Source organism: Gouania willdenowi, chromosome 13, assembly GCF_900634775.1.
Source record: "Gouania willdenowi chromosome 13, fGouWil2.1, whole genome shotgun sequence".
In the NCBI taxonomy this organism is placed as follows: domain Eukaryota; kingdom Metazoa; phylum Chordata; class Actinopteri; order Blenniiformes; family Gobiesocidae; genus Gouania; species Gouania willdenowi.
Window position 1 is genome coordinate 22,081,206 of NC_041056.1, and position 23,873 is coordinate 22,105,078.

The following is a 23,873-nucleotide window of genomic DNA, read 5'->3' on the forward strand; positions in this document are numbered from 1 at the left end:
ACACACTAAATTCTGATAATTAAATATAATCTCTTAACAAGACAATTTAGTTAATATGTTATTTATTTTCAAAAAACAAATGCATTAGTTACAGTAAAGGAATGTTAATGTTGTGCTTAATGACACTAAGCTGCAGTCTATGTTATTTGATGCATTCATTTGTTGAAACCTTCTTTTTGTCTCTGAAGTTAACATGTAATAATTAATCTATAGTTTGCAATAATAGTTACAAAATAATCTATAGTCAATTTAATTTTAAGATAATATAATTAGCATCCCCAAAAAAAAGCTAATTAAATAAAAGACTAACAGAGGTCAATATTAGATACATGTAAATATATCATATATCAATATATTGTTATACTGACAATGATCCAAAATGTCATTATATAATATTTAATCTAAATCTTAATCTAAAAATATGATCAATAAGGCTTGTGCAATTGTTTTATGCTTGGAGCTTTTATAAACAGATTCATACATATTTATCCATTCCTTTGGTTACAAGTGGATCTACATGCCTAAACAAGATACCCATATATTTTCAAATCATTAGATGTCATTTAAAATGGGCCTAGAGGCACAGAATAGTTGACAAACTGTGAGCTAAACACAGACATACACTGCTCTCTTAATATGATTCCTAAACAAATATTATTGTTGTAATTGGCAAAAATAAATAAATAAATAAATAATCCAAGCTTGCAGAACATTATTAGGCTTACCTTGTGCTTTTGTCAAACACCTTGGTGCGAAAAACCTCCTCCTGATCCAGACTTACAGTGCAAAATGTACAGAGATCCTTTTGCCTGTTTGGACCCGAGACCGGACCCAAGCTCTTGGCTTCACCTGGAGCATCATATATAGACAGTATTACCATCTGAACTGACAGAGCCATAGGAAATACAGAAATAATTTTAAAAATGTAATTATAATTCCATTAAAAAATAATTGATGAATGATTGATAGGAGGGATGCTGCACATTGACAGCTGTGACAATAACTGCAATATAATTAAAATTGTATATGCAGTTTATATACATGAAGACTGATATTGTGTTCTTTTTAAATGTGATAATCAACATGTCTAAATAAAGTCTGTAGTTGTGAACCTCTGTCAGCACTTATTGAAAAAAAAAAGGCTACAGATCGGATGTAGCATAAGTAGACATGAGGCTCATATGTGGTTAAAGAAATAAAAACAGACTTCCTCAGCTCAACCAGAGACCACAGTACGGCACTGATTCACATAAAAATAACACAAACGTGAGAACGGAAAACTTCCAGTGGATTGCATGAAGGTATAGATTATACACTAGTTGACCAAATCCAAAAATGATTAAGAATGACACAATGACATCACACAAACACCGATTTAGAGCTGTGGATTATGGGCAAAGTAGGGTTGGGCGATTTTGCCCCAAAAAAAAAAAAAAAAAATCAGATTTTTTAAAGAAAAATTATATCGATTTGATATTTTTGTTTCTTCAATGCACTTGAAAATGACTGCAGACATCAGATATATTATCAAAAGTTCAACTTTATTGCTGTGATTGTCCTCAAGAGTTAAAATGCATAAATCAATCCTAAAATAAAAAGTAAACAATTCTCTGTCATTCAACAATTTCAAGCTTTCAAGCAAAAGTGCAACAGCAACTTCACAGTAGTTTCAATTTTCTGATTAAGAAATCAGATAACGACATATTTTATAACGTTACAATTAAAAAAATAATAAACTCTTCCCTTAGCACCTCAGCATAGTGCGAATAAAAAATTTAACATGCCTGTGGCACACATATAGCCTACTCAAAGGGTAAACAAATGTAAACAAAGCGGGGGCTGGCTCACATCGCACTATGGTAACCCACAAGGACGGAACGCGAAAAAGTCAGAAAAAACTGTGGTGGGAAAATAAACAAAAAATAATAATAAATTTAAAAACAAAATAATAATTTAAACTTGATTTTGCTAAATGAAAATTGTTTATCTACAAATTCGATAAATCGATTATTTTTTTTTTGCCCAGCCCTAAGGCAAAGCTATCCAAATTAGTCCTGGAGCTTTGGAATGGTTGCTTAAGTTGAGGTAGGAACCTCACTAAGCCAACAAAAATGGTTGATGTCTAATAACTTTAGTAACACCCAGGAAACATACAAATTTCTACTAAACCTGGTCCCAAACGACCCAAAATGAGTATTAAAAAACCCAAGCTCGGAAGCATCGAAGCACAAACATGTGCTGTTATGTTAAAGTCTACATATTCTGGAAAAAAAATTATGAACAATATTCTTAAATATTTACAATTTCCCAGGTCTTGTTATTCGTTTTATTATTTTTCTTTTCGACGGGTCTTTTTTGTCAAAATCCAATTTTTTTTTTTTACTTCCCATGTTATCATTTGGAGGCCCAGACTGTATATACTCTGATAGAGCATGTTGAGCATAACTCTAGCATTAGTTTGGCCAATCAGCAACCACCTCTTTCATCATTTTTACACTAAATAAAAAATATGTGACCAAGTGAAAACCAAAGCAGAGGGTTGACAATAAAAACAAAACTCTGTTTGCTTTGCTAAATTCTCAATGTCAAAACAAAAAAGAAGAAGAATACAAGTGTATATTAAATTATCCATCTGGGAGCTACAGTATCTATGATACCAACATCTTTAAAAATAAAAATAAAAATAAATAAATAAAAAAGGCACCACCTCCATTATTGTAGGCTAAAAGAAAAAAAAAAGGACAAATTGAGAACAAGGAAGAATGGAGTTTCGTAAGACTGCAAAGTGAGTTACATGCTATGATAGTTCCTCTATTTTGTTCTGCTTGGCATTTTCTCATTAATTCATTGTAGTGAAACTGACATTTGTCTATACACTCAAGCCCTGTACTGTTTAGCCCATATATTTTCATATATTGCCCAAAGTACAGGTACACACGACATGGTTAACCAACATTTTGAGCTTCTCGAGAACAAGACAAGATTTACTTTAGATTACGGTTTAAATGATATTTACCATTGTGCACCCATTATGCGTTTCATGTTAAAATATGTTGTGTTTATGTGTTCACACCATTAGGGAACCTGTGTTGCCTTAGGCCATTGTGAGAAACGGTAACATTACACTCTTCATGTTCGGTGTAGCAAGCGATAACATTCTTTTTCAAAAAAAGGTTGAACATAATTGGCAAAATGTCTACTCAAAATGACTGACTGAGTGATATGAATTAAGAAAATAACCATATGTGACAAAGACAAAAAAAGAAAAGAAAAGGGCAACAGTGTGTCTAGTCATCAGACTAACTGTGTTCAACCTAAATTAATCTGTGGTTACATTAGCAAAGCCCTTGGATTTTAATAATACTACTAATCCTTTACTAAAACAGGTTGTAAAATATTAGCAGGGGCACAAGCCAAACTACTACACATGATGAAAAGTTCAAAACAACACCAAAGAAACCTAAACTTGTTAGAATTCCAGACAAACCTACGAATGTGAGTTGGTTGGCCTTGCCTAGCTACTCGCTTTAAAGCCAACATTTGCCATTTGGAAACCACTTTAATGTTTCTACTGGCACAAGATTATTTTAAAAAAAAAAATCTTTAATTATTTAAAAAAGCAGGGTAGGTGAAGCAAAATTCAGATATGTATCAGTGAACAAACTGATGATGCAGTATTTTAGTGTTGTAGTAATAGTTGTGTATGTTTTATTTTGTATTCGGGGGTATTAGATTTGTTCAATATTGTGAGAGTAGAATCAGATGTTTACGGCTTATGGTCTAAAACTTAACCTAGACTTCAAGCAGAGACTAAATACAACATTGTTGATTATAAATTTGGTTAATACACAGATTTATGTGCAATATGGTGTCCTACAAGTTGGTTTTCCAGCCCATAGAGTTAGCAAAATGAAGAACCAGGTAGTGCCATTAGCAGCTCATTTCTAAAGAGAAAGCTTGTATTTCACATAGGCACAAACCACCTGGTACCACAAATGGTGTTTTGGAAGCACTCCTGAATTAATGTTATATCTCAAAGAGCTAAAGACAGCATAATAGCTAGTCCTTGATAGCTTCCTGTGGTAATGTGTCATTGGTTAGCAGCCCTAGGGATTGTGTGGTAGACTACCCTGACATTATTTAGTAAATGCTACTACTGCCATGTTGTTAACAATAAAGAGGATGTCTGTTGGTTTGTTATTGTTTCTTCAAGCTGAAGATGAGCTTAGGTTAATTGTTAGGTAGACAAGCTACATGTGTTTTATAAGTTTGTTAGGCTCAAGTGAGCTACCTAAGACAGCATGCTAAACTGCATCTGCAAGTGTGCTAATCTAATTTAACGTTAAGTAATCTGTGCTACACTGCCATGTTGTACCTCACTTTGTGGTAAACACCAAAGCAACACATGATATATGTAGCTGTAAACACACACACACACACAAAAAAAAAAAAAACTAGGTTCATAGTCTGTGATAACATCCTAAGCTAATGTAACTACAGTGGCTATGCAAGTACCGTAAACTGGAGTTGTGTTTTTTTTTTTGGGTTTTTTTTTTCTTTTTTTCTTCCTAGCATGCTAAGCTAACTTAATGTTAGCTGCCTCGGACCAATGCTAAGCTAAACTGATGTTTGGTTAGCATTCAGCAGGTGAGCCGTCAGCCTCTAAACAGTTGACAGCATGCCGCGCCCCTCCACTCCGGCTCCTAGGCTCACCACCTTCGGCAGCTCGCCGGTCCGGTCCACCACCACCACCAACACCAACAACAACAACCTCTCCTCTCCTCTCCTCTCCCTGCCTGCCCCGGCTGTGGGAACGCAGAGAAGAAAAAAGAAAAACAGTCGGCTCACGGGTTTAGACTTACATATTTTCCCCCGCAGGCTTTGTAAAATCCGAATCCTTGCGTCATCCTCTTCCGCCATGGTCAGGGCAGACTGTTGTCACTGTTTCGGTGCTTTCAGCGCTGCTTTATCATAGCCGTTTAATAAGATAGCAGGCTGAGCTGAGCGGGTAACGCCAGTCCCACTACCGCGTCACACCGTGCTCCTACACACACCGCTGCTGCCTCCAACAGTGTGTGTCTACGTATGTGTGTGTGTGTGTGTGTGTGTGTGTGAGGAAATGAGGCCGTCCGCCCTGCGTCGGCTGAGTGTGTAGGCAGTAGCAGAGCTTTGAAGGCGTCTTGGTTGGCGTTTCACTTTCTCTCGTTCATTATGCAACAATAGCGCCAACGTTTTATAGTCACACATTAACCTGTTGAGCCATCTTAGCTACTGCTATTAACAGTGCTGTGACTTAGAGCTGGGCAATATATCGACATTCAAGATATATTGAGATTTCTGTTTTGGCAATATAGAAAGTTACAATATTGCCTGTATCAATATATACATTTTATAAGGGAGATACTGAAACATCCAGAAACATTTTGGAGACAAAGCAAATTCTGCCCCGTACTGCATGCACAGGCTGTAATATCACCAACTTTATCATTAGCCACGGTTACATGATGTTTTTTTTTTTTTTAATTCAGAATTAGTTATTCCAGATTAAATCATTTGGTATTAAAGTGTTCTGCTTCGTGTTTACATGGAAATAATAATTCCTGAATTTAAGTTTACATGGAAAACCAGTCTCTTGGTTTATTCGGCTTTAGTTAATTCCGCTTTAGGTCTGGGGGTTGGGAAGGCTCTGATTGGACAGGGGGTGAACATGACGTATCACGTCTATCGGGAGAAACACACAACAAACCTTTTATTGTCAGCTATAACACAGAAGACTAAACTGTTTTCACTTGTATTTTGATTGTAGTTTTGAAGCAGCAGCTGGACAATAACATACGGTTTCAGTTTGGACCACGGAGGAGAAGAGAGATTGGACTTTATTTACCGACGATTAGTTCCTACCGCTCGGAAACACATGGAAACCAGTTGTATTTTTATTATTTATTTATTTTTCAATTATTATTATTTATAGGGTTACCTCATTCAGATGTAGCCTATGTATAAACTTGTAAATATGCAGTAAGAACTACTCGGTGGTAAATAAAGCCCTGTTAAATTCTGGAAAACAATAACCAGGAATAAATATTTGCTCCCTGGTAAAGACAGTAGCTCTAACAACTGGTAAAATGATAAACTCATTGATATTACAGCCTGTGCATGCAGTACGGGGCAGAATTTACTCCGGTAGCCTGTCTCTGAAATGTTTCTGGGTAGCATTTCCAATATCATAACTTATTTGTAATAAAAAAAAACTCATTTTAAAAGTCACTGCTTTTGCTACATCTCAGAACAGTATGAAAAGTACAGTTAGATGGATTTCTGAATGCGTCCTAACCCAGACCTTCCCCTCAACAAGCCACACTACAGAAATCACTCACACACGCTGTCCTTAAAGGAGAAAAAGCCAAAAGTGGCACATATTATGCAGCTGTTTGTTGCATAATAAATGTGCCTGTGTGGCATTTTGACTTAATTTTAAGTAAGAATATTGAGATTTATATCGTATATCATCATTTTGAGAAAAAATGTCGAGCTATGAGTTTTGGTCCATCTCCCAGCCCTACTGTGATTTAGCCCTAGTTCCATGGTTGGAAAAGAGTGTGGATGTGTCCCTAGTCTGTGAGTTTAGTACTGTGTACAAGGCCTACAATATTTAGGAATGGAATACATTTGGATTGCATTGCATCTCACTTGAGAAAACAATATATAAATGTAATAAATTCACGTTTCACTTAAATGTCTGCCATTAAAATTCGTTTTTCCATTACAGTGAAGGATCAATTCTCTCAGGGGAGCGATGTCAAAATGCATCAGGTGTTAAATAATCATCAAGAAGACACAATTACAGTAAGTTGATTAATTCCGCATCTTCCATACGTCTTCCCATCACAGTTAACTCAGGAACTTCTATTGTGGTGTTTTGCCAAATTGATATATCCTCTTGTTGCAAGAAATATGTGCACTAATAGAACTGCACATTATAGTGTGTATTTTATTTTTGTTCTCTGTGATCTTTAAAATTAAAAAAAAAAATTGAAAACATAAATCTATATAGTTCCATGTGCAACATGAATTTCACAGCATGCCTGTAAAAGGAAATGTTTCTTTCAAAATAAAGATCAAGTCCAACATCAAAGACAAGAGAAGTATTTATTTATTTTAAGACCAGCTGTCCCCGACCCACCCAGTACAGGTCCGCGACCCACTTTTTGGTCCCAACCCACCAGTTGAGAATCGCTGCTCTAGGACACATTTGTCAATCTCAACATGAATCCCGTAAATTACCAATTATTTCAGCTGTAGATATCTCAGCCTCATCCAAATACACAAATTCAATGAATCTCCACACAATTTGCAGGGTTCAGTTTTCCCATGCTTATATCATTTTTAATCGAATTTTTTTTTTAAATCCTGGCATTTCCCTCAAATTTTTCCACAAAATTTCCCCAAATTAAATAAAAATAATAGTCCACAAAATCACAGAAGTTTAAAGTAAAGATTCTGCAGAATATGATATCTGTCACTTAATACTTTGCTATTTGTCAGATCTTACATATACTTTACATATCATTCATCATTCATCTATTCTTTGAATGAAATGTTTCGCAGAAAGCCAGATTGTCAGATTTGTATAATTCCTCCTAAAGCCGAAAGAGAACAGGACAAATCTTTGACATATGAACCATTTTTATTTAAATACTAACATTTTTATACATATTAAACATGGAAAACAGCAGTGGTTCTATGAATTAACTGAAATTAGTATAAATAAATGTTTCAAAACGGGTTTGCGAAATTAATAAAAGAACTATATAACACATTGTGCATAAAAAGTGCAACTCATCACGCCCAGATAAGTACTTAAAATCTCTGAGATGTATAGCTCTGAAAGTAATCACACAGAGTAGCTTTTTATTACAAACTCTGTTCTGAATAAGTTGCGATGTGTCAGGGGTTACAGACACCTTTCCTTTACGTGCATAGACAACTGACAACATACAATCTGGACCATCATGTATGATGTAAAAATTGTTTTCTACAAAGGTGAAAACACTCATGATATTGGTTTAGGTGGAATGAACAGCTTACACTGAAAATAAATGAATATCACCACGACCAAGGAGGTAATATATTCACTGGCTTTTGTTTGTTAGTCTCTGAGCAGGATTATGTCAAAGTACTAAACAGATTTTGACAAAATTTTAACCAAAGATAGACCTTATGCCATGGAATATTCTATTAAGTTTTGGAGGAGATCCGGATCAATATACTGATTGTGGTTCAGTTTGAGAAATCAAAACATTCCTATCGCTCATCATTGGTGAAATTTCAAAGGCTCACATCTCTTGTTTTTAATTGACAGATCTTTATTCAATTTGATCCAGTTTAGGCGGGTTGATCCGTCAATTACCCCACCAAGTCTCATACGGCTCAGATTTGTTTTTTTTAAAAATGGTGGTGCCCACTCATTTCGCACAGTATCATTAATGGGGATGGACATTTCTTACAAGCCTATAAAGTGTGAATGATCATGGTACCATAATTAGGATCACTGATCCAGATACCTGCCAGCTTTGTGCTCCTGTTTTTAGCAATGTTTATATCTAACCCTTTAGTCGTGCAAACAAAAACTCTTAATCAAGTGTCTCCTCTTTGCACACCCATTGCTCTGGCACATGTGTAGACATACAAGTACGTTTTGCTTCAGGATCGTTTTGCTTAAGGAGGCTAAAAGAATTGATAACACCCTTATTGCCGTCTATATCACAAGACTGTTTTTTTGAAATAACGTGCAAAGAGTTCTGCATGTTCATCTTTGTTGGCGTTTTATCTTTCATCTTCAGGGGTGTCTCAGAAAACTGAGAGTTGCTGCTTAGTGATAAGGGACTTTTATTTTTTGCATACGAGAAACCTTTGAAGGCAGTCGGAGACATAGGGTCAGTTGTCTCCTCGGTTGTTTCATCAATGGAAAAGTGTTGTTCCACCTTTTCACATTCCATGTTATTGCTTTCTTGATTGTCATCATCCTCTGTTTTGACAGTTGGTTGTCTATCATCTTTGTGTTGGTTTTTAGAACATGATAGCGAGCCGTCATAAGTATGATGATTAGCTTCCTGGTGTTTTTTCTCATGGCTTCGTTTAGTGGCGAGGTACAGAAATCGTTGAGGACAGTAGGAGCAGTGATACTTCTTCTCAGGGTTGGGGCTCCTGGATGCGTTATCAAAGCAGGAACCGTTTTCCATGCACATGCTGCAGACAAAATCACCACCTACAGGTGCCTCACTGGGGGGACCTTGTTTACCACAGGATCGGCAGAAACATGGGTGGGAACCAGTCACATGAGCTCTCAGACCAGTCTCTGTGATGAAGGAGCTGTCACAGATATCACAGTTGAAGCTAGCCCTGGGGCTGCAGTTGGTGCTGAACTGTCTGGGCCCTGAACTAGTGCTTGAGATGCTTTGGTCTGTAGGCAAACTAATTTGATCAAGTTTAGCTCCATCTGCAACATCTTTCTCTCCTAATGCTTCATTATAGTGGTGAAACAAAGCCTTTCTATGTTTGTATTTAAGCTTCTTTCTTTTCTTTTTGGATTTGTAAGAATAGTAGGGTCGCCAAAGCTCATCAGCTGTGTCCAAGTCATTGTGATCATGATATGGCTTGTTGCCGGGTGTGTCCTCTGATTTAAGTCGGCATCTGGGACTCTCTGAACCTGTCATTGTTGAGGTAAAGTCCCTTGGGCTTTGCTCCTCGCTCATTTCTCTGTTTCTTCTTTTCTTTCTGGGGAAGAGCTTTGAGCCTTTGATTTGTCTGCGAATGATGGCCTCATTCCCAATTTTCACTGTTATCTGACAAAATGGCATTGCATCACTTCCCATTGATGGACCTGGACATGCAGGTTTTGCTATATACGTTTCAGTTTTTCCCTCCGTTTTATCACGCACCAAACTTTCTGTGCTAGAATGAATAGAATTGGTCATATCGTCAACGGTTTTGGCAGAGGCTGATAGCTCACCCAACTTTTTCACTGTGTTGAGGGATTTAAGGAATGGTATATTTTGACTGACATGCTCAGGGGGTATTAGCACTGCTGGGTCATTGTTGTAACCTGTGGGAGACTTAGCATTGGGGTTGGAGAACATGTTGCTGATGGTAAGTGGAGCGTCTTCTGTCTCCGTCTTTGCTTTTTTACGTCCCTGTATTTCAGAGTCGGTCAGATGTTCAATATTTTGGTCATATGGTTTGTCAACCGTGATCCGAGGCATGACACTTGAGACCATCGTTGTTGTTGCCATGAATGTTAAAGGGAATGATGTAGTGTCAGGGTTGCTAATCACATTATTTTCTTCCAATGAGTTGACTAGAAACTTGCTCTCAACTGAAGACTGGTCATTGCTGTCAACATCTTCTGAATACGTCTGACTATATGTTTTGTATCGTTTCTTTCTGAACTTCATAGGAAGAAGCCTGTACAATTTGAGTGGATAAACACTGGCCTTTAGACCCCCGTTGGCAGACTTCTTCCTCACAGTTTGATTGGGATCAATGCCATGAAAGGATTTCTGGTGGTTCTTTAAGATATAGTAGGTCATGAATGTCTCCAGGCAGAAAATGCACTGATATCGGCGTTCACCCGTGTGCCAAATTTCATGCTTAGTGCGGTATTCTGCCAAAGCAAATACTTTATTACAATAATGACAGGGATAAGCTCTCTGCCAGGAATGTACATTCTCATGTCGTTTCAAGCTGGAAAGGGTAAGATAGACCCGTTTACACATACTGCAGTTGTATCTTCTTTGATTACTACCCAGCTTCAGTGCCTTCTCTTTTTGTGGAGCTTCTGATTGGCCCAATTGAAGTAGTTTTGACATTTGGTCAGTGGATGTCAGCTGTTCCTGGTCCAACTCATCTTCTGACGGCTGCTCGATCTTGTTAGCTGATGAATTGCTGGGTCCTTGATATATTAGATCTTTCATTGCCTTGGGACAAACCTGTTCATGGTTGCGAAGTCGTTTTGGGTGTATAAATGTTTTGTGACAAAATTTACAGAACAAATGACTAACAAATCGTTTTTTATGGACCTCTAAATGCTTAGTAAGAAGAGCTTTGTTTGTGAATATCTCTGGACACTGCTCACAGCTGTAGACTAAAATGCTGTCCTCTGTTTGAGGAGAAAGGTTTGGAGGATCTACGTCCACTTGAACTGTGTCGTTAGTAGAAGGTGGTCCTGAGTGTGATGGCTTTTCCATTTCTGTCTTTGAAAAAATTGGAGGTGGTGTGTTAACTGCAAAAGGTGCAGTAGGAAGACCATCTGTTGGTATTGAGTGGGTGGTATTTGGTTTATTCGTTTGTGACTCGGCAGGTTTTGGTAGTATGCTTCTTCCTATGGGACCTCTCCACCTTTGCTGTTTTTTAAGAGGGCCCGTGTTTGTACAAATGATTTGTTTGTCCGGTTCAGAAACTGGTTTGCAAATATTTTTGTTCTTACACAGATCACTTTCTTCCACATTGAAGAATGTGCTTAGTGCATATGAGTGTTCAGAGAGGGCGTTCCTTGTCTCATTACTGGTAGAGTAGGATGTTGTTGGACAGTTTGACGGAAGCTGTCCCGCATCTGGTGACTCCCTCTCACCTCTTTTTTGATCCTGTGGAGTAAAATGACTGTTTCCAGGACACTCCTCTGTGATAGAGAAGGCATTAGTGATGCGTGGTTCTCTGGCACAGTCAATATCTTCCAGTCTGGGAACCTCTTTCTTTGTTTTCTTAAACAATGGGGCAGTACTTGGGTGTGTCAATTTAACAATTTCATGCTGTCTCTCTTGTTCTGTAAGTCTCTCTAAAAAAGGGATTCCCAGTTTTTTACCAGCTGCTACCAGATTTCTTGTGTCTTCTGTGCCAGAGGATGTTACCTTGGAGCAGTATATGAAGTTTAGGATGCTGGCAAACACATCAGACTTTAGGTCCAAAAGCTCCAGCACTTGAACGGTGCTCCACTTCTCAGAGGTGGTCAGTGCCTTCTTGAAATAACCACTGCAAGCTGCCAGGATGTTTTTGTGGGCCCGAAACTTTACATCTTCCACCACTACGATTACGTCGCAAAAGAGGCCTTGACAGCGCTGCTCATTGAGCTTGCTAAGCACTGTGTGTGGATGAGTACTATCCATTAGGTTCTGTGTGGAGGGGGACACCACAGTCATCTAAAAGAAAAGAAAATGATAATTAACAACAATAACAGTGAATATGAACAAAATTAAATAGTATAATGTTACATTTCATAGTGTAATGTCTCAATATGATTAACATTGTGCTCTTCTATTGTTCTAACACTAGATGGCAGTAAGGTCCTGAGAGGTGAGAAACAGTATTCAAGGTTGAAACTGTCAAACAGGTGACGTTCAAACTATATAACTATCAAAAATACTGTAAAACTAAATGGCTGTTTTCACTAGACAATATTGTTCCAATCTACTTAAAAGTCAATTATGGTTCATTCAGATTCAGGATTAGTTACTTAAATTATTTTGAATATTGCCAGTAATGAATTGAGAATATGAAGATTTAATTTTTTTTTTTTAAATTTCTGTAGCAAAAATAATTAGTAAATCTATAGTTCAAAGAACATTTATTCACATTTATTCAGTTTGACAGATGTTATAATAGAACACAAGACAGCTTTGAACCTGTCAATTTATGGCTCTACAGATGGTAATCATGTTGTTCACTTTACAGAATTAGTCCAAAATTAGGTATTTCAACGTCTTTTACCTTGTCTGACTTATAACTACTGTTGTTCTTTATTTTTGTACAAACGATATCCCACAGTCACAAAATTTGGTTTCTCTTGGTTATAACTTTAGAGCAGTGCAGTTCTGGAGATCTAATAAGTTATGTGTTGGATGTCGAAGTTGTGAAAAATTATTATGATTTGTGAATTAATGTGACAAATGTGAAGTACACATGCTGTGGTCAATAAGAACATGCATTTGTTGATGCACTAATAAAATAGTAATCTGTGGCTTTTGTTTGACATGTAGGGTAAACTATACTATAAATAGTCTTAAAATCAACTATTGGACCATACATGGGAACCACAACTGGCTCAAACAGTAACTGTTTTGCTCTATGTATTAACACATCAAAAACGTGGAGTTTTTATTATTATTCTTTATTTAGCCAGGTAAGTCCTTGAGAACAAGTTCTCATTTGCAATAACGACCTGGAAGCAGTGCTCACTGTCACAGGGGATTCGAACCGATGACCCTCCAGTTAGAAGCCCACTTCCTTATCCATTAGGCCACCACTCTTCCAATTATGTACTGTATCTACTGTGAGGTAAAAGCAATACAGGAGTTTTTGGTCTAAATTAATGAATGCATTCATTTGTTAACGGTGAGGAATATCTCTTTTGTTTGATCGGCCTGGATTCTCAGACTCAAATCAGGAGCACTCCTCTTATATCCTCTTTACCAAGATGAGCATCACTGATCCAGATAACTGGCAAAGGCTTGTAACAAATCTATCCTCATTAAAAACATTCCAGTTGGTCCAATTGTATGGGTATCCATTTTTTTTTAACAATTGCAATGATATGCACAATCCAGAGCCGATCTGGATAAAACTCAGTGGGGTAATTAAGAATCCAACCTGCCGTCACTGAATCAAATAAAGATTGATCAATAACGAACCGAGAAATTACTTTTTGAAATTTCGCCAATGATGAGCGATAGGGATTTTTTGGTTGTTGAAACTATTCCAGAATCAGTATATTGATCCGGATCCCCTCCTAAATTTAACTGACTTTTTCATGACATAAGGTCAAAGTTAAAATTTTGGCAATATCCGTGAAATACTCCTGCTAACAGACAAACAAATATATACAAGCCTGTGAAAATATTACAGCATAGGCAAAAATAATTACATAAAAAGTATTGTGTGCAATATTTTATATTATCTGAATCTAACAATTGATTAGGCTTATTAGTTTTAGAAGGATCCACAGATTTATGGTAAAATGCATTAAACAAACAAATTCCAAGAGATAGTGTGTTTTTTTTAAATTCTAGGTTGGTCTACATTCATATCAGCAATTTTTACCAATGTACTGTTTTGTCAAAGAAAGAAAACATGGCTGCCACGTTTTAACGCCATGCGAAAGGATAAAATGCAACAGCCCTTCTGCTTTCTTCTAGGCCAGGCCTCAGTTGTCATGGTAACATGCTATGGCGCAGCACTTATTGGGATTCAGCTTGATGGCGATTGCCTGTGTAAGCTGTCTGGATATTTGGTTCCCTTTCTCCCGCTAGCATCCTGCCCTCTGAGAACCCACAGCACACGGCCGCCTGCTGAGCCACCAAGGTTTGCCTTTGTCTCGTTTGACGATAATTCATATGCATCTATTGGACTATAAGGCTTTGCTTATAGAATTTTTTTCCCTCTTATTCATCATATTAACATCAGTGTAAATAATGTGCCAGTACAACCTTTGTTTATGCAGTTTGAACTGCAGGTACTCCCCTCGGCCTAGCTTGCTGTGGACTTTCCCAAATGACTTTTTCATCATTTGTGCCAGTTGCTTGTCGTAGCGTCCCCATGCTAATAAGTGACTTTGCCATTTATGCAAATTATTTGGCAAAATGCACAGATTACTTTAAAACCAATTGGAAAACATATAACTTTTTTGCAAAGTAAAAATATCCAGTGGCTGAACCTCAAGCTAGGAAATGACTGTACAAGCAGTTTTGGCAAACAAAGAGCGAAACGTCAAAGCCAAAGCTCCTTCACGTATTTCTCTAAAATGTACTTTTACAAAGAAAGGAACTAGGAAACCATGCCGAACATACCTTCTCAAATAAGAAAAAGCCTTGCAGGGTGAACAGGAAAGAAACTGTTGAGCAGTGCCCCTTTTACAGCCCAATATATGAGAGTTTCATTCAGGCAGAGGAAAAGTAGGTTTTCCTATGATGGTCGCTGAGCACTCCCACTCTCAGAAGCTGAGCTTTTTCTGACGTCGTCCTTCCTCTCCCTCCCTCTCTGTGTGCAGATGACTCCAGCTCCAGCGTCCTTCGATTATACTCCTGCAGCTCAAGTCTTGCGCTGCATCTGCCCTACCCTCCTCCGTCCTAGCACAGCTATAAGAACAACTTGCACTTTATACAACCACAAGCTGAGCTGTAGTTGCATGATTCTGCCTTTGTGCTAGCTAGACAAATATAGCTTTTAGTCTAGAGTCACCAAGCAGGAAGCGACAACTTTAAGCAAGCTAGGCTGTAACAGAGCGGAAAAAATGCAGCGTGCTACATCACATGCCAACTCTGTAAGGGATTTCAGAGAAAACGCTCCGCTGCATTGCTGTTAGCAGTGTAGAGAGAGAGTCCTCTGCTGTACAACAGATGCCATGTTAAATCTCCTCAGTACCACACCAGTATGATTACGATGTAGTTTGACAAAAAAGGGAAAATATATTTTTCATGAGGTACATAAGTCATTTCTACTCTGCTTTAAAGAAAGCCCTCAATGTATAATATATTACACCGTATGCTGGATGCATGCACACAGAGTCTTTCGCCTGTGCTGATGCATTCACCAAGGTTAGGATAATACCGAGTACGAGAGAAGGTGGCTCCGAGTCCTGTCCTCTTGTGTAACACGTCAGTCACAGGACAGATGGTCCTCACTACCGTGTCTCACTGTGCTAACAAACACGTAAACTAAATGGCAGGTTAAAGACAGACTCCAGCACTGAGCGGGGACTCTAGGTTTACCTTTATAGAGGCTGCTGATTGAAGCCAAAGCAGCACATGCGTCAGCACTGTAGATTGGGGGAGGGGAGGAAGCTGAACACAACATGGCTCTGTGAGCCTTTTACACTTGCATTTGAGGTCGGAAGCAACTGCATGTGGAATCATGTGACTGCGTAGGGCTGCTAGTCATTCAGCGAGTGGCTCACTTTAATGAAGTTCAGGTGCTTTTACTCTTATGTTAACGCACAAGAGATATAATCAGCCGCTAAATCACAAAAGTCAGAGAAGCGTCAAGCTTCCCCTTCTAACCCAGTCTTGCTACCGCACTGCCCTGTTTCGTATTTGTTACACGTTTACAATGTGGGTTTCATGAATAACCTTGGACGTCTTGAGTAAGATCTCAAAACAAAAAACAAAATCCGTAACATGGCCAGTAACTTTCAGGCTGGAAAGTAGAGAACACGATAAACAGGTTGCGTACCTATCACACAGAGGCACTAAAATCCACTCCAAATTTTTTGTAAACCATAGCTAACTCATTATAAGTTCCGGTATACCAGACTTCAAACAACCAACCATTAATGCCAGTAAAAACATAATATGGTCTTGGATGTCACAATTCTACTTTCTTGGCACACAACACCCTTCATTAACATCTATGTGCTTGAGATAGCATTTAGCTTTGAGGCTATTCATTTTCTTCCTGGTAACAGTTGTGAACCTTCATAGCAGTCGCCTGTTATTTTGGTCCATGTGTGAACGTCTGTGCCTTTGTTGGTCTCAAATTCACAGCTAAGAAGTGCATTAGTAGAAGTCTGATAAATAAATAAAAGCCCAAGGTTTTTGCCACAATGAGAAGTACAAGGTGTTCTTTTGATCTATACCGTAACCATAGTATTTGGGTTTCACTTCTCATCTATATTAGAGGTGAAAGTTTGTTTTGGGATGAGGTTTTTTCCTCCACTTTTTGAGGTGAGCTAGGTAGAATCCACTCCCACAGTAAATGTTGTGATCCTAAAGTAACAATTATCTTGATGCGCTTAAACTACACATTAAATATATTAAAAAAAAAACACTTCACCTGTACTTTACAGATTTATGCCTGATGATTGCTGACTAAATAAGAAATTAATTAAATCTGTTAAAACACACCTTCGAATTGTACTGTTCCTGAAACTAAATTGTTGTGATAAACATGTTAAACAAGTACAGAGGGCTGTGTACAGGAGTAACTTTCGTTGGCCTAAAGGACGATCCTCGGGCAGGCAAACACTGCAGTACGAGGCTGAGCAGGCCTTAATCCCAGTCTTTGAGCATTCCCGCTCCTACTAAACTCCAACATTCATCCCTGGATACACATGAACTGCAGCCACAATACACTATAATCATACTTAGAGTTGCCTACCAAAGAGTCTGTGCTGAAGGTCTTGCTGGGCCTCGCTCTGCCGTGGTGGATCTCTCTCTGGTGTTTGTCTAGGAAAGAAGACCTGCTAGTACCCAGCAGCTTTCATTCTTTCTTTGGCCAAGATTAGGCCTTTCCCATCTTTTCTTGCCACTGCTGCCCGTGAACTCTGGTTCTGGCTGGAATTCTCTTTTCCTGTTGTGCATAGTTGCCTTCTAAAGGCAGCTGCGTCACTCCCTCCACATCACTGACCCGCAAAAGAAGAGCTGAGAAGGAGGGGGTGGTGTGCTGAATGAGGGAAGTAAAGAGATAGTCAGACGAGATGCAACATTGCTCTCCTCGGCTCCAGCACACAAATGGAGGAGGCATCCGCCCTGCTTCAATGTGAGGCCTCAATGTTTGCTGTGGCATTCAGGAAGTAGGCTAAGTCTCAGACAGAGATCCTTTATTGTTACGCAATGAACATTTTTCCCCCCAGACTAGACTCGGGCTGGGAAAGGCAGTATCACAGTCTAATAATAGACCACTATGTACCTACCAGTCATATGTTCGGCCATGTCAGATCACTCAGCTATTACAGAGCATAAGAGAAGTTAACACTACGAAACCTGTACACGTGCTGCTGTTGTTTCTTGACACAGAACATGGCTCTGTGGTCACTTCAGTCCAGTATTTAACAAAAACAAGGCTATACAATTTTCTTTAAAAAAACAAAAAAACAACATGATATAACAGTGCATACCTTTGTCTCACATTACTCTTGCTTTCTTGCATGGGTTTCAGATGAGGTAACTTGTCAGATGCCCTCACACGCGGACGTGAACGTTTTCAATCCAGATTAAGCGTGTTGCAGTGTCTAGGCTGGAGGAATGGTCACCAGAAAGAACTACAGCACTTGTTTTGCACACGTTACCCAGGGCTTTTATTCGCCTGATCCTCCTCCTCCTCCTTTCTGCATTTGACCCCAGTTCTCATTGCCATGTTGCGCCCTCTGCTGGTTGTTTCAGGAACAACAAACATAACTGACTGATTGTGTGTGGAGACAGCAGAGGGCGCACGAGCAGCTCACTGGTAAATGTAAACAGGAAGTAAATAACAAGACTATCAAACTAATGGCGGCCAACTACGAACGCTTTTTTTTTAATTGAACAAGTACAAATACAAACAAAAAGGCACCTTTCACATGGGTAAAGTTAGGCTTGGATTTAAAGAAACGACATTCATGAATACAGAATTTTTTCCAAAAAAAAACACCAATATTATTCACACCAAAATCAATTTTCTTATCATTAACAAACAAGCTAAATTTCACATCTGATACAGTGAATATATTCTTCTTCTTCCCTGTAGTTTTACGGCGATTGGCAACCAAGGCAAGGAGCGGTACCGCCCAAAATGAATATATCGAATCCCTGTAGATTGACACCAATTTTGAACATCACTCCAAAAACTCTGCACTATGTCACACAAAAAGAAAAGATGATCCAAATCCTCTGTCCCTTCCCGACTTCACAAGATACACAGTAACCAACATCCAAATTAAATCTCTGTCTCCATAATACCTTTGTCAGGTAAACGTAATTAATAATGTTAAACTTAAGAATTTCACTTTGGGCAAAACTGAATGAACTAAGTATTTGCATCTCATCTTCTTCTTTTCACAACTGTAACTGTGAGAAAGGGGTGGTTGATCACTGGATGCATCCCCCTTGATAAAAAACAAAACAAAAAACTGTTCGCCCACGGAGTACATCTGTAATCAGGTAAGTGCTCCAGGAATTTGGACTTTCCTTTACACAGGAACTTTGTATATTCCACAATTTTCTGCCTTAAAATACAGCTGATATCTTCTGCAAGGATGGAAAGTGAAAAACATTTGCCTAAGTAAATGACTCTATATGATTGTACAATAAACTAAATAAGACTGGCTGATAATGAAAGTAGGATCCAAGGTTTTTTAATAGTCATTCATACTCATGTGAACATGTACAGAATTAAATTATGTACTAAAGTCCCCCGTTAAGCTATTTTTTTAATTATATAAATATACTGTATAAGTAAAATAGAAAAACACACGTAATCATAATGGGTAGCTGTTCACTTACTGAATAAAACGGATAAATCCTGCTTTGAAGTCTTTTTAAACTGAGCTTTTTTAAACTTCTTTTTTTCTTCTTAGGAGTTAATAAAATTATGTAACAATTACAGTGATTAAATCTGGGAGGCCTTTGTGCTTTGTTAGTGCAGGTGTGTCCCACTTTTAAAGGGCCCTAAATGAGAAGCATGATTGTTACCGTAGAGAACAGGTTTTTCTATTTTGTTACAAGCTTAACACCATCAAACATGTCAAATCTGAGTTGTGTGGAGTAAATCTGTGTGCCAAATAGCCAATAGAATCTATCTATAAAGCAAGGAATCTCTGTATGTCTGTGTGCTCAAATATCTCTGCGAATCAAGCTCAAATTGGGCTGAGACTTTCAACATGGCTGCTGCTTGGTTCAAGAGTGTGCAACATTGGATTTGTTTTGACTGCAATGATACCGTTAGTTATTATCATTAATATTGACCTGCAGGTGTCCTCAGTGAGCAACGTTTGTAACTAAAGTGAGTAATAATAATAATAAAAAATAAATAAAAATAGGCTTTCACAATATATATGTAGCCTATATTACAGTGCTAAATATGAAACCTCCCTCTCTATAGCAAGCACTGCACTAATATCTATGCAGACAGTATAAAGTTAAAATGTTAACATATTTATGATCTCGCTCAAATAGAAATAAACTGGAACGTGTGGTTCCTGGACATACTTACCAAGTAATTTTTTTCTGGTATCTGTACTTTACTTGAGTATTTATTATTTTTGGCAACTTTGTATGTTTAGTTCTTACTTTTTTTAAACAAATACTTGTACTTTCTACTCCTTACATTTTAAAAATGAGTTTGTTACTTTTAACACCTTCGAAGATAACGCCACAATGTTAAGAAACACAAACTGTTGGTAATTTGAGCTTTTTTCTGTTAAGCTCAAATTAAAACATTTTATGTTGACCATAAAATGTTTCACGGTTAACATTTTCAAGTTTTTACATTAAACTCAAAGCTACTCTGAGTTTAATTCAGCATCTACATTTTTCTTCTTAAAACATTTTATTTACAAATTTCATTTATACAGTGAGTGCTAAATTACCCAGGTTTTCATAAAGAGTAACACATTTAATTTATTTCCATGTACCAGTTTTTTTTTTTTTTTTTACAAGTTTTTAAAAAATTTTAACTCAAAGATGCCCTGGGTTTATTTGAGCATCTGCACTTATTTGTATTTACAAATTGTATTTATTATGAGTGCTAAAATGTCCAGGTGTTCAAAGGTAACAGATTTTACTTGTTTAAATGTACCAGTTTTGTAAAAATTCATAAAAAATTTAATATATAGAATTTGCTGGTTTAAAAACCCTGTTTTATTATTATTGGTTATTATTGAAGGGAAATTTGTTTTACTTCCCCCTTTTTTTTTAAATTTTTTATTTTTTTTTTAACTTAAGTACATTTAGTAGCAAGTATTTATTTTATTTTATTTTTTTTAATTTCTATTCAAGTAAGGGAGGAACTTCAGTACTTTTACCAGTCATTCTTTATTCAAGTATCTACATTTTTAATTGAGTATTAAAGACTAGTCCTTTAGTCCTTTTGCCACCTACGCAAGTCAAAGACAATACAGAAAATATACCAGACAAAACTGCTTTTTCAATGAGGACATTTATTAACTACATACATGTTGATTGTATCATTTAAGTTGTTTTAAATCATACAAAGTATAGGCCTACTTAACCTCATTTTTTGTAGTTTCAAGTTGAAGGAACTCTTAGCTAGGTGGTGGTGGACCTTGACCACAAATTTGAAACAGCTGCTCCTTGAGCACGGACGCCATTTTGGACGCAGAAGTGTTCCCATGACAACTGGCGGAGAGACGGGGGGGGGGGGGGGCAATGGAAAAAACAACGCAGAAACCTTGCCATGAACGCAAGATACTGTGACAAAACAAACCACAAAAATCACCTTTTTGATGCAGAGTAGGTTTATGGGACAGCTCTGAGTGTTTTTAATGGGAGGGGGTCACGATTTAGGAACATAAACGTTTTTAGTTATTGTGACAAAGAAACGTCACCAATGGGTTAAGGCTGCAGTTGTTGTCTGTGAATAATGAGAAGCTTGGCTCGGCCTTTTTTTTAATGACTCAGAAGCGAGTAGTCAATATAATTACTAAGCAGGACACCGTGGCTTTATGAAATACTGAAAAATCACAGGCAAAGTAGTCCTCGTGACTGCGTTGCCAGTTTGGACAATTCTTCAGTGGGCAAAACTTCATTTGGAGTACGGGTAAAATATTGGTAAATGTCATGGATGACTTCAGAGACTGTGGTGCATGCCAGGGTTGTGCTCAAATACATTTTACGTTTTCAATTACAATTAAATTATAATTACAGTGACCAGCATTATTTTCCAATTACAATTTAATTACAATTATTTTTTATCCTCACAATGTCAATTACAGTTATGCTCTCGGTTACTAAATTTCAATTACAATTAATCACAATTACTGAGCCTGAAATAAATAACCTAATAAAAGTTCACCTTCCTCTTGTGTTAGCTTTCTGCTAGCATCTCTTATGATAACTGGTGCTTCACTGGTGGAGGAAGGAGGCTGTGAGTGGTGGAAATTGGTTCATATAGCATGTATTGTATTATACACTGTATACACACTGACAAGACAGGGAGAGGCTGTAAATTCAGAAATGAGCTTAAACCCAAAGAGCATAGCCGGGGAAAACACCTACATAGACTACCAACATAACACTAAACAGAAAGTTAATATCAGAACAAACAATAAACTCAGAAGCCAGAAAAATGCCTACAAATTAAAATAAATAATAATAGGCAGTGGCTATCCGCACGTAGACGTATCAATATGCTGACATTCTACCCGTAGGTAGCGCCCCTCACTGGTCAGTTCAGGTCAGGTGATAGGCCGCGTGACTCATTGGCCAGTACTTCAGTTTGCTATTAATATGTAGATTCCTAAACTACGTTACGGACTAATGAAACCTAACCGTAACCCTAAACCACGTTACGGGCTAACTAACCCTAACTGTAACCCTAAACTACGTTACGGACTAACTAACCATAACCCTAACACTAAACTACGTTACGGACTAACTAACCATAACCCTAACCCTAAACTATATTACGGACTAACTAACCATAACCCTACCCTTAAACTACGTTACGGACTAACTAACCATAACCCTACCCTTAAACTACGTTACGGACTAACTAACCCTAACCCTACTTCTAAACTATGTTACGGACTAACTAACCCTAACCCTACTTCTAAACTATGTTACGGACTAACTAACCCTACCCCTAAACCATGTTACGGACTAACTAACTCTAACCGTAACCCTACCCCTAAACTATGTTATGGACTAACTAACTCTAACCGTAACCCTACCCCTAAACTATGTTATGGACTAACTAACCCTACTTCTAAACTACATTACGGACTAACTAACCCCACCCCTAAACCATGTTACGGACTAACTAACTCTAACCGTAACCCTACCCCTAAACTATGTTACGGACTAACTAAACCTAACCTTCTGAAGTGGTTTTGAATTTCTTGCCACTGTGAATTTGTACATGTATCTCTTGTTAAGCCATTTTTCGTCCGTACGGAATGGTCACATGACTTCCGGTAACGTCATCGGCCACGTACGGATAGCACCGGGATTCTCCATACGTTTACTTACAGCTAGCCACTTTAATAATAATGTCGACGAACTAATCAACTCATACTTGGGCCAGAATATTAATAATTCCAAACTCCAATTATTGGGAGAGTTGCGTCCCCGACCCACTGTCTCCACTGCCTCAGCGCGTCTGTTCACTTTCAGTTTGAATTAAAGTAAAATGTCAGGTTGTACACACATTTCTCTTCCCCCGCTCCCTGCAAGGTGGTTATGTATAACAGGAATTTAAAAAAAACTAAGCACTAAGCAACAACCTTCTGAGAACCAGACCAAAAAGGTCATTTGTGCCCCTGTTCATTAGTGGAAAACACTAAAGCAGGACTTCTAGTGTGAGGCAGAACTGGTGCAGCTGTCAGAAGTATTGACCTTTTATGTCACGTTTCACTTTTTTGCTAACTGTGAAAAGAAAACATCAGCAATTACTGCCGGTTTTAAATACATATACTGGTTGAGTTTAGTAAAGTTTTTGGGTCACTCTACTCAAGTGTTTCCCATCATTTTGTGTCATCGCTTTATTCACGAGTTGTTTACATGTTGACAATCTTCTGCAATTAGAGCAACAGTGGCTTATACATGTCAACCTGTACACTTTGCTCTCATTTACAACAGATTTTTCAATATTTGAAGTGAATACAGGCCTGTTTCCCCCTTTGTCATTCTACAACTAAATATCATCGTCCTTTTTTTTTTTTTTTTTTTTTTTAAAAATGTATTTGTTTATTTGAGTGGGAAAGTGTGTATTCATGTACAGCCAAAGTTGTAAATACACCAGATTTAGCTAAACGCTCATTTTCATCCAGAGTCCCAAAGTAGTCTCTTCAGATATGCAACCAGTGATACTAAATTATGAACTTTTCTGGTGTGCATTCATATATATTTCATATTCTAGTATATATTAACTAGGGGTGTCCCGATCCGATATAG

General features: G+C 37.7%; 2 protein-coding genes across 5 annotated transcripts in view; both read right to left on the bottom strand.

Moving 5' to 3' along the window:
- Positions 1–5,189, bottom strand: part of rasa2 (RAS p21 protein activator 2) — a 33,765-nt gene extending 28,576 nt beyond the window's left edge. Inside the window, exons 1-2 of one of the 3 annotated variants that reach the window (XM_028464572.1) lie at positions 4,863–5,189; positions 726–849 (exon numbers count right to left, since the gene is read on the bottom strand). In XM_028464572.1, the coding sequence (XP_028320373.1) occupies positions 726–849; positions 4,863–4,920 (182 nt within the window). In that variant the 5' untranslated portion in view covers positions 4,921–5,189. The remainder of the gene's footprint in view (positions 1–725; positions 850–4,862) is intronic. The other 2 variants (XM_028464573.1, XM_028464571.1) reach the window with 2 other exon arrangements.
- A 2,479-nt stretch (positions 5,190–7,668) lies between these two features.
- zbtb38 (zinc finger and BTB domain containing 38) lies at positions 7,669–18,060 on the bottom strand. 2 transcript variants are annotated; one of them, XM_028464487.1, is made up of 3 exons: positions 17,882–18,060; positions 17,143–17,427; positions 7,669–12,194 (listed from the first exon to the last, which is right to left on the bottom strand). In XM_028464487.1, exon 3 carries the CDS (start codon positions 12,192–12,194, stop codon positions 8,634–8,636), a length of 3,561 nt encoding a protein of 1,186 aa, XP_028320288.1. In that variant the 5' UTR covers positions 17,143–17,427; positions 17,882–18,060; the 3' UTR covers positions 7,669–8,633. The 2 variants fall into 2 exon arrangements, with proteins under 2 accessions (XP_028320288.1, XP_028320289.1); XM_028464488.1 differs by lacking the exons at positions 17,143–17,427; positions 17,882–18,060 and adding an exon at positions 14,838–15,553.
- Positions 18,061–23,873: the final 5,813 nt, after the last annotated feature.

Excerpts from the sequence above, each read along its gene's own strand:
- zbtb38 (XM_028464487.1), bottom strand. The coding sequence starts at position 12,194 with ATGACTGTGGTGTCCCCCTCCACACAGAACCTAATGGATAGTACTCAT.